This window comes from Rhinopithecus bieti, unplaced genomic scaffold (assembly GCF_001698545.2).
Source record: "Rhinopithecus bieti isolate Rb0 unplaced genomic scaffold, ASM169854v2 scaffold_6776, whole genome shotgun sequence".
In the NCBI taxonomy this organism is placed as follows: Eukaryota; Metazoa; Chordata; class Mammalia; order Primates; family Cercopithecidae; genus Rhinopithecus; species Rhinopithecus bieti.
In genome coordinates, this window is record NW_016805299.1 from 2,156,741 (window position 1) to 2,168,051 (window position 11,311).

The window sequence follows — 11,311 nt, forward strand, 5'->3', positions numbered from 1 at the left end:
CCCAGCAAAAAAAAAAAAAAAACAAAAAAAAAAAAAAAAAAAAAAAAAAAAAAAAAAAAAAAAAAAAAAAAAAGAAAATACAAAATTAGCCTGGCATGGTGGTGCATGCCTGTATTCCCAGCTACTCGGGAGGCTGGAGTAGGAGAATCTCTTGAACCTGGGAAGGGGAGGTTTTGGTGAGCCCACATTGTGCCATTGCACTCCAGCCTGGGCAACAACAGCGAAACTCCTCCAAAGAAAAAAGAAAGAAATAAAAGAAAAAGAAAATGTGAAACAAATACATTAAATCACTTGCCCAAGATTCTGCTGATAAGTGGCAGAGCTGAGATTTGAATTCAGGCGGGTTACTTCCAAAGTATATGCTCTTACCCAGTAATTAGTAACGATAATAATAATGCCTAACTTCTGTTTTGTGCTTTACAATGTATAATCAACATTTCGTACAGTGGCAAGCAGGGAAGAAGTTAACTGCTAAACTAAATATGAATTCCAGATTGGGGACTGAGATTGCAGTACAGACAGTCCTCGCTTTGCACAGTAATGCATGACTGAAAATGTACAAGCTGAAGTCATACACAATGACCTTAATCAATGGGAAAAATTACAATTGTTCTATGACCTTTAAAAATTACCAACCATCAAAACCCTGTCAGTTATAAATGTATAGTGAAATGAAAAAATATATACCAAAGTTGATACTTATTTATGGCCAGGTGCGATCTTTCACACCTGTAATTCCAGCACTCTGAGAGGCCGAGGTAGGCAGATCACTTGAAGTCAAGAGTTCGAGACCAGCCTGGCCAGCATGGTGAAACCTCATCTCTACTAAAAATACAAAAAAAAAATTAGCCAAATGTGGTGGCGCACACCTGTAATCACAGCTAATTGGGAGGTTGAGGCAGGCGAATTGCTTGAACCGGGGAGGTGGAGGTTGTAGTGAGCCGAGATTGTGCCACTGCACTCTAGCCTGGGCGATAGAGTGAGACTGTCTCAAAAAAAAGAAAAAAAATTCTAATAAAAAATTAGAAACCGTGAGAATTAAATTCTTTTTATTTCCTTGTAAAAAATTTCCCAAGAGTAGTTTGAGCACTGTTTGCCACCTTCTTGTCATATGAAATAGCTTTTTTTATGCCTTGGCAAATTGCCATATTTCTTTCTAAGTTTTTATCTACTTCTAATATTTTATCCTTTGTGCTTTCAATGTTATGAAATACCTCCAAGAACTCCTTTAATGTGAAAGTTTTTGCTGGCATCACTTCTTCTGAGACATCTTCAACTTTTTCTGTCACAGCTCCATTTCTTGTATATGTTGGTAAGTTCATTTTCCTGCAGTTCCTCTGACTGTATGTCTAGAGTCTCCAGTGGCAGCAGTGTCAAAATTCCCACAGTCATCTATTTCTCCTATAACTCCACTGACACTCAATTTGAATTTCACTTCCAGCATTATCAGCATTTTCATTTTTGTTGCTCAATTCCCTCTTTTTTTTTTTTTTGAGACGGAGTCTGGCTCTGTTGCCCAGGCTGGAGTGCAGTGGCCAGATCTCAGCTCACTGCAAGCTCTGCCTCCTGGGTTTACACCATTCTCCTGCCTCAGCCTCCCTAGTAGCTGGGACTACAGGCGCCCGCCACCTCGCCCGGCTAGTTTTTTGTATTTTTTAGTAGAGATGGGGTTTCACCGTGTTAGCCAGGATGGTGTCAATCTCCTGACCTCATGATCCGCCTGTCTCGGCCTCCCAAAGTGCTGGGATTACAGGCTTGAGCCACCGTGCCCGGCCTCCCTCTTTCATTTATCCAGTTATGCCACGTGGGTTTTTTCACTGAAAGATAAGGAGGCAATACAAGTACATGCTTTGCTGTCTGTGAACTGAGTAACTGGTGCAGTAACCAGTCACCTAAAGTCTGTGAAAGAAGTGCATGATTGGTTGCTGATCAGATGTATATCTGTTATTTACATAGTGATTTGTAGACTAAAGAATGTACTTTCTGTAATTACTCACATTTAATATACCATTGTACTTGAATCTTGGTGTTGGGGGACTGGTGTTGTTTAGCTAAACCACAGTAACTGAAATTCATGCATATTGGAACATGCAAAGCCAGGACTATTTTTTAAATTTATTTTTGAGACAAGGTCTCACTATGCTGCCCAGGCTGGAGTGCAATGGCTATTCACAGGCACAATCATAGCACACTGTAGCCTTGAACTCCTGGGTTCAAACAGTCCTCTCTCATTAGCTCCCCGAGTAGCTGGCACTCCAGGTGTGTGCCACCATGCCAGCAAGGACTATTTATACTGAGTGAGGTTAGCCTTAGTGTCCCCCAGATACCCCAAAGACACCCAAAAGTAAAGAGCAGCCTGGGCGTGGTGGCTCACTCCTGTAATCCCAGCACTTTGGGAGACTGAGGTGGGCGGATCATGAGGTCAGGAGTTTGAGACCAGCTGGCCAACACGGCGAAACCCCATCTGCACTAAAAATAAAAAATTAGATGGGCATGGTGGCAAGGGCCTGTAATCGTAGCTACTCGGGAGGCTGAGGCAGGAGAATCACTTGAACCTGGGAGAAGGAGGTTGCAGTGAGCTGAGATTGTGCCACTATACTCCATCCTGGGCGACAGAGCAAGACTTAGTCCCCCCAAAAAATTAAAAAAAAAAGGAAAGAGTGCACTTGGAAATCTGAAGGTTGAGAATAGACGTTGAAGATTGAGTTAAAGGCGGGTTCTGTAGTCTGATTCAGCAGAAGAGTGTCATGTTTTGGATCCTGTGCAGCACGTTTCATCTGAGGAACTCAAAGCATCTCCTCTTCATTATCCAATTCAGCCTTCTGGCAGGGAGGTAGGGAGCTGGCACTGATATAGTCATCTTACAGGCAGAGAAACTGAGATGAAAAACAGGTAACTTTAAGGCCAGGCGCGGTGGCTCACGCCTGTAATCCCAGCACTTTGGGAGTCCGAGGCGGGCAGATCACGGGGTCAGGAGATTGAGACCATCCTGGCTAACACGGTGAAAACCCGTCTCTACTAAAAATACAAAAAATTAGCTGGGCGTGGTGGCAGGTGCCTGTAGTCCCAGCTACTCAGGAGGCTGAGGCAGGAAAATGGCATGAACCCGGAAGGCGGAGCTTGCAGTGAGCCGAGATAGCACCACTGCACTCCAGCCTGGGCGACAGAGCGAGACTCAGTCTCAAATAAAAAAAAAAAAAATTAAAGGGAAATGCTTCTGAGAGTCTTGGATAGTAGACTCTTTCCCTCTTTAGCTATCCCAGATTCCACAGTCTGTGTTGATCCTATGGAGAAGACTCATGAGAGCCCTCTAAATTGTGACTTAGCCCTGATTCACAGCTTGGCATCTGGCTACGTACCCACCAAATTGTACCTGAGGTTCTTCTCAGTGATAAGGCAGACATGAGCCAAGGTCTTTCCATCTGTTAATTACGCATCTTTCATCTTTATTTTGAAACAGAGTCTCTCTCTGTCGCCCAGGCTGGAATGCAGTGGTCCAATTTCAGCTCACTGTAACCTCTACCTCCCAGGTTCAAGTGATTCTCCTGCCACAGCCACCCGAGTAGCTGGGATTACAGGTGTGCGCCACCATGCCTAGCTAATTTTTGTGTTTTTACTAGAGACGGGGTTTTGCCATGTTGGCCAGGCTGGTCTTGAACTCCTGTCCTCAAGTGAATCGCCCCCCTCGGCCTCCCAAAGTGCTGGGATTCCAGGCAAGAGCCACCATGCTCTGTATGCATCTTTCTAATGGATCTTGTCTTTTATTATAATAACCATGAGAAAAATTCCGATTTCTCCCACCCTATCCTTTAAGAAACAGAAACATCTTATTTAGTACCAGGTACATGTATGGCATTATTACAAAGTAGTAGTCCTAAGTAATGATAATTAAGACAGCAGAAAAGAGGTTGATTTCTTCCATGAAATACATTTAAGCCTCTTATTAAAGAGGTAATGTGATGCCATCCATGACTTAGGAGCAGCAGCAGGGAGCAGGCTGCAGAGAGGACCAGGGCAGACATGCGCAAGTCGAAGAACCACACCACACACAACCAGTCCCGAAAATGGCACAGAAATGATATCAAGAAACCCCGATCACAAAGATATGAATCCCTTTTTTTTTTTTTTTTTTTGAGGTGGAGTCTCGCTCTGTTGCCCAGGCTGGAGTGCAATGGTGCGGTCTTGGCTTACTGCAACCTTCGCCTCCCGGCTTCAACCAATTCTCCTGCCTCAGCCTCCCTAGTAGCTGGGATTATAGGTGCCCACCACCACGCCCGGCTAATTTTTGTATTTTTAGTAGAGACGAGATTTCACCATGTTGGCCAGTCTGGTCTTGAACCATTGACTTCATGATGTGCCCACCTCACCCTCCCAAAGTGCTGGGATTACAGGCGTGAGCCACCGCGCCCGGCCAGATAAGAATCTCTTAAGGAGGTGGACCCCAAGTTGCTGAGGAACATGCGCTTTGCCAAGAAGCACGACAAGAAGGACCTAAAAAAGATGCAGGCCAACGGTGCCGAGGCCATGAGTGCACGTGCCGAGGCTATCAAGGCCCTTGTAAAGCTCAAGGAGGTTAAGCCCAAGATCCCAAAGGGTGTCAGCCGCAAGCTTGATCCACTTGCTTACATTGCCCACCCCTGGCTTGGGAAGCGTGCTTGTGCCTGCATTGCCAAGGGGGTCAGGCTGTGTCGGTCAAAGGCCAAGGCCAAAGATCAAACCAAGGCCCAGGCTGCAGCTCCAACCTCAGTTCCAGATGAGGCTCCCAAAGGTGCCCAGACCCCTACGAAGGCTTCAGAATAGGTATCTCCGTCTGCCAACTTGAGGACAGAAGGACTGGTGCGACCCCCCTGGACTGCCATCTGCATGGGGCTGGGGTCCTCCTGTGCTATTTGTACAAATAAATCTGAGGCAGGAAAATAAATAAATCAATAAAGAGGTAATGTTAACGTGTAGATTTGGGCATCAAGCATTACGACTTAGTTTCACCTTGCAAAGACAGGTCATTTCAGGGGAAAAAAGCTTCCTCCTTTTTTGTTAAGGATTTTTCTAAGTGAATACTGTTAATAGCACTATTGTGTGTGTTTCTCCCATGTCAGTCTATCAGGTGTTTGAAAGTGTGGCTAAGAAGTATGATGTGATGAATGATATGATGAGTCTTGGTATCCATCGTGTTTGGAAGGATTTGCTGCTCTGGAAGATGCGCCCGCTTCCTGGGACCCAGCTGCTTGATGTTGCTGGAGGCACAGGTAATGTCGAGTTTGGTATCCTTCACTACCATTAAGCATGTTTTACAGAAATTTGTAATCTCGGCTCACTGCAACCTCTGCCTCCCAAGTTCAAGCAATTCTCTGCCTCAGCTTCCTGTAGTGAGCTAGCTCACCTAACACTAGGCTGAAGATGGTAATTGAAAATCAGCATACTTATAGCTTCTAAGAAAGGCATGCACTTATCTTTTTGACTGAATATCATTCAAAAACGTAGAATGACAGTTTTGTGCCTGTCATGTTTTTGTATTCTCGGCTCACTGCAACCTCTGCCTCCCGAGTTCAAGCAATTCTCTGCTTCAGCCTCCTGAGTAGCTGGGATTACAGACATGCGCCACCACGCCTGGCTAATTTTTGTATTGTTAGTAGAGACAGGGTTCCACCATCTTGGTCAGACTGGTCTTGAACTCCTGACCTCGTGATACATGTGCCTTGACCTCTCAAAGTGCTGGGATTAAAGGTGTGAGCAACTGTGCCTAGCTGCCTGTCACATTTCTAAAATACACAGATTGGCTTTTCCTCTCTTTTCCCCTTTTCCTCTTTTTTAGGGGATAGGGGAAGCCTTTTATTACTTTATGTAAGTTTTCGAGGCTGCCTTTTCTGCTTGATTTGCTATCACATCGGATATCAAAAGTTTGTGCACGGTCCTTTGTTACTTCTTGTACACTGAGCATTTGGAGAGAAAAATGTCATGATTTTATACAATGCATCTTGGTGATGTCATTGTACATGTTAAATTACATTAGAGACTGGATGTGGTGGCTCACACCTATAATCCTAGCACTTTGGGAGGCCAAGGCAGGCAGATCACCTGAGGTTAGGAGTTCAAGACCAGTCTGGCCAACATGATGAAACACTGTCTCTACTAAAAATACAAAAATTCATCGGACAATAGCCGGGCGCAGTGGCTCACACTTGTAATCGCAGCACTTTGGGAGGCCGAGGCAGGCGGATCACGAGGTCAGGAGATCGAGACCATCCTGGCTGACACAGTGAAACCCCGTCTCTACTAAAAAAATACAAAAAACTAGCCGGGCGAGGTGGCGGGCGCCTGTAGTCCCAGCTACTCGGGAGGCTGAGGCAGGAGAATGGCGTGAACCCGGGAGGCGGAGCTTGCAGTGAACTGAGATCCGGCCACTGCACTCCAGCCTGGGTGACAGAGTGAGACTCCATCTCAAAAAAAAAAAAAAATAAAGCACTGGATTTGTCCTGAACAATATTTACTAGGTCACGGTATTATAAACACCTGATTTTCAGTTTTTATTTTACTTAATTTTTTTTTTTTTTTGGAGATGGAGTTTTGCTTTTGTCACCCAGGCTGGATTGCAGTGGCGCTATCTCAACTCACTGCAACCTCCGTTTCCGAGGTTCAAGCGATTCTCCTGCTCCAGCCTCCCAAGTAGCTGGGATTACAGGCGCCTGCCATCACGCCTGGCTAATTTTTGTATTTTTAGTAGAGACGGGGTTTCGCCATGTTGGCCAGGCTGGTCTCAGGCTCCTGACCTCAGGTGATCCACCAGTCTCAGCCTCCCAAAGTGCTGAGATTGCAGGCTTAAGCCTGGCCCAATTTTTTCAATAAAAAAAAAAAGTTAGTGTTGAAATGAGTTCACACACTCAGCTATGATTGTGCCTCTGCACTCCAGCCAGGGTGATGGAGTGAGACCCTGTCTCTAACAAAAAGAAGAAAGGACTTGGCTTTCAACCACACTGAGTCCAATTAGCTAACACAGGTACTCCTGTGCCTCTGTTACCCCTTTGGGTTTTAGGAAATGCTGTTTCTTCCTTTTTTATTTTTGATTTAGTCTGCATCTTTCCTCCTGTTGGCTTCCCACAGGTGACATTGCATTCCGGTTCCTTAATTATGTTCAGTCCCACCATCAGAATAAACAGAAGAGGCAGTTAAGGGCCCAGCAAAATTTATCCTGGGAAGAAATTGCCAAAAAGTACCAGAATGAAGAAGATTCCTTGGGCGGGTCTCGTGTCGTGGTGTGTGACATCAACAAGGAGATGCTAAAGGTTGGAAAGCAGAAAGCCTTGGCTCAAGGATACAGAGCTGGTGAGTCCTGCAGAAGGCAGACACGGGACATGTTTGTATCTTTATAGAATAAGGTGGAGTGTGTAAAATATTGAAATGCTTTATCTTTTGGCTTTCAGAAACTTATAGATGGGCAGGTTGAAGATGATTTGCCTGGCTGAATCTAGTTTGTGTGCTGTTATATGCATTATTCATGCATAGCAGCCCATTGAGTGAGCTTACCCAGCCCTATGTGACTGGGATCACTAGATCCCGAATAAGTCAAGAATCTTACCCAAGTCACACAACTTCTCAGTGGCACATCCCAAATTGGAGTTGAATCTTCAGATCTCAGCTCTCAGACCCTGAGACAGAAGTTTTGCTGTAATTTCCCAGCAGCTTCAGGGTGACCTCGGTGTATCATTCCCATTCTTGAACCATTCCATTCTCCTGTCTATGCTAGGATAGTTTGATTGCTGTGCAACCAGACCTCTCATCTCCTGTAAAGAAAGAACTTTTGGCTGGGCCCATGGCTCATGCCTATAATCTCAGAACTTTGGGAGGCCAAGATGGGAGGATGACTTGAGCCCAAGAGTTCCAGGCCACAGTGAGCTGTGATTGCACCTCTGTACCCCAGTCTGAGTGACAGAGCGAGACCCTGTCTCTAAAGAAATTTTAAAAATAAAAAAAGAAATAACTTGCCCTTCAGCCACAAGGAGTGCAGTTAGCTAGCAGCCTCCACCTGTTAGCACCATCAGCCTCTGCTTCAGCTTCCAAGGGAGGCCAGGCTCTTTTGTGGCAGCCCCCAGCCAATGACTGAACACTGGGACTAGTAGGGCCTGGATATTTTCCAGGCAGGACTCTTTAACAGCCAGCCTTTGTTCCAGAGGTCCTTATTGGGTAGGCTGAGGCTTTGTCGGATCTGCATTAAGGTCTAAAGGCTTTTCTTTTTTTTTTTTTTTTTTTTTTTGAGACGGAGTCTCGCTATGTCGCCCGGTCTGGAGTGCAGTGGCCGGATCTCAGCTCACTGCAAGCTCTGCCTCCCGGGTTTACGCCATTCTCCTGCCTCAGCCTCCCGAGTAGCTGGGACTACAGGCGCCCGCCACCTCGCCTGGCTAGTTTTTTGTATTTTTTTTAGTAGAGACGGGGTTTCACCATGTTAGCCAGGATGGTCTCGATCTCCTGACCTCGTGATCCGCCCGTCTCGGCCTCCCAAAGTGCTGGGATTACAGGCTTGAGCCACCGCGCCCGGCCTGGTCTAAAGGCTTTTCTTGCTCAGTCTTTCTTCCTCTCCCTTTGTCTTCCCTGTGTTTCCCCTGCCACACACACAAAAAAACTATTACACTCGTTGGTCCATCTCAGCATCTGTTTCTCAGAGGACCCAAATGATACACCGAAAGAAACATTTGTGAACAGTGCTCCTGAAACTTCCCTACCATGGTAAATACGAACAACAGATAGGCAAATGATTGCGTGCATATCTCTGCGAGACTACTGCAAGCTCAAAATGGATGATTTGTGTACTAGCTTAAAAATGTAAATTTTGGCAGCAAGGTGGCTCGTGCCTGTAATCCTAGCGCTTTGGAAGGCTGAGGCTGAAGGATCGCTTGAAGCCAGGAGTTCAAGACCAGCCTAGGCGACATAGTGAGACTGTCTCTACAAAAAATTTAAGTTAGCCAAGTGTGATGGTATGCACCTGTAGTAGCAGCTACTTGAGAGGCTGAAGCAGGAGGATCACTTGAGCCCAGGAGGTCGACACGGCAGTGAGCCTTGATCATGCCACTGCACTCCAGCCTGGGCAACAGAGTGAGACCCTGTCTCAAAGAAAGCAAATTTGGCCAGGCGTGGTGGCTCACGCCTATAATCCCAGCACTTTGGGAGGCTGAGGGGGTCGGATCACCTGAGATCCAGAGTTCGAGACCAGCCTGACCAATATGGAGAAACCCTGTCTCTACTAAAAATACAAAATTAGCTGGGTGTGGTGGCACTTGCCTGTAATTCCAGCAATTTGGGAAGCTGAGGCAGGAGAATCGCTTGAACCTGGAAGGCAGAGGTTGTGGTGAGCGAGATCGTGCCATTGTACTCCAGCCTGGGCAACAAGAGAGAAACTCCATCCTGGCAACTGCACCCTGTTGGCCCAGTTTTTTGTTTGTTTGTTTGTTTGTTTTTTGTGAGACCAGAGTCTCGCCCTGTTGCCCAGGATGGCATACAGTGGCATGATCTCGGGTCACTATAACCTCTGCTTCCTGGGTTTAAGCAATTCTTGTGCCTCAGCCTCCCGAGTAGCTGAGATTACAGCTGTACATCACCACAGCCAGCAATTTTTTTGTATTTTAAGTAGACGGGGTTTCACTATGTTGGCCAGGCTGGTCTCAAACTCTTGGCTTCATGTGATCCGCCCACCCCTGCCTCCCAAAGTGTTGGGATTGCAGGCGTGAGCCACCACACCCGGCCCAGCTTTTCAGAGCCGCTGCTCTGCCCTCTTCCATGCTGGCCAGGGACCACAGATGGCCACTGTGAGGGGCAGTGGTATACAACAAAGAACGTCCCTCAGGTCAGCATCAGCATTTCTCTCCTTCTCCTCCCCCACCATGAGTGTCTATGGTTATTTTTTAGCTCAAATCTTCCTCCTCTTCCTCCTCCCACCCTGAGAAGGAGCTGCCTAGACGAACTGCAGCCCACTTGGCCCCCAAGCTGAAGGGCTCCTTTGTTAACCATCAGTACTGGTCAGAAGGCAGACAGTCACTAGTGTTTTCAGACAAAGGCACTATGTTTCCTTACTCCTACTGACAAACATGTTTCCCTGCTCTCTGGTACTCAGCCATAAAGAATGGAAAACAAAGATATTGAAATGATAGGCAGTGTTCCATTTCTGGAATCATCTCTTCCATTGCATAGCCTGCCCTTCGAGCTCTCCTAAGCACCAAGACAAATGCGTCTGTGTAGGAATTATTAAGTGCCCCAAGTACAGTTTTGTCTTTCCTCCTTGTTTTATCAATCTCCAATAATCATACCTTTGCAAAAACATCATGAAAAGTATAAACTAAGTAGGAGGACCCTAGAAATTATTTAATAAATGTGAAAGTTAATGTGTGGTCGGGCGCGGTGGCTTACGCCTGTAATCCCAACACTTTGGGAGGCGGAGGCAGGGAGATCACCTGAGGTCAGAAGTTCGAGACCAGCCTGGCCAAAGTGGTGAAACCCCGTCTCTACTAAAAATACAAAAATTAGCCAGGCGTGGTGGTGCACTCCTGTAATCCCAGCTACTCAGGAGGCTGAGGCATGAGAATCTCTTGAACCCAGGAGGTAGACGTTGCAGTGAGCTAAGATCACACCACTGCACTCCAGACTGAGTGACAGAGCAAGGCTCTGTCTCAAAAAAAAAAAGTTAATGTGTCACTTAACTACTTTTTTTTAATGTATAGCATGGTTATATGTTTTATTTATATTTTTTATGTAGCACTTTCCTTCCCACATGGAAGATCTTAGGGCCAGGAGCTTTAAAATATATATGTATTTGGCTGGGTGCCGTGGCTCACACCTGTTATCCCAGCACTTTGGGAGGCCGAGGTGGATGGATCACGTGAGGTCAGGAGTTCGAGAACAGCCTGGCCAACATGGTGAAACCCTGTCTCTACTAGAAAAAAAAAAAATTAGGCAGGTGAGTAGCTAGGATTATAGATGTATGCCACCACACCTGGCTAATTTTTGTATTTTTAGTAGAGATAGGGTTTAGCCATGTTGGCCAGGCTACTCTCAAACTCTTGGCCTCAAGTGGTCTGCCCTCCTTGGCCTCCCAAAGTGCTGGGATTACAGGCGTGGGTTATCGCGCCTGGCTTGAAAAAGTGTTAAGAAGAAAGCAAATATTAACTGTAATTCAAACATTCAGAGATGCCCCTCAATATGGTAATGTTTCCTTCCTCTTTCCTAATCATTCCCTTTTTATAAAGTTGAAAACATCCTATATATACCATTTATTTTATTTTATTTTATTTTATTTTATTTTATTTTATTTATTTTTTTTTTTTTGAGA

At 45.8% G+C, this 11,311-nt stretch overlaps 2 protein-coding genes across 4 annotated transcripts in view; both read left to right on the top strand.

The window, feature by feature from the left end:
* COQ5 (coenzyme Q5, methyltransferase) overlaps window positions 1-11,311 on the top strand; it is a 37,145-nt gene that overhangs the window by 3,230 nt on the left and 22,604 nt on the right. For 2 of the 3 annotated variants that reach the window (XM_017872118.1, XM_017872120.1), the window contains exons 2-3: window positions 5,097-5,246; window positions 7,099-7,320. In XM_017872118.1, the coding sequence (XP_017727607.1) occupies window positions 5,097-5,246; window positions 7,099-7,320 (372 nt within the window). Of the gene's footprint in view, window positions 1-1,221; window positions 1,313-5,096; window positions 5,247-7,098; window positions 7,321-11,311 lie in introns of all 3 variants that reach the window. The other variant, XM_017872119.1, reaches the window with a different exon arrangement.
* LOC108529658 (60S ribosomal protein L29-like) lies at window positions 3,699-5,089 on the top strand. Its single transcript, XM_017872125.1, has 2 exons — window positions 3,699-4,107; window positions 4,420-5,089. Exons 1-2 carry the CDS (start codon window positions 4,021-4,023, stop codon window positions 4,798-4,800), a joined length of 468 nt encoding a protein of 155 aa, XP_017727614.1. The 5' UTR covers window positions 3,699-4,020; the 3' UTR covers window positions 4,801-5,089.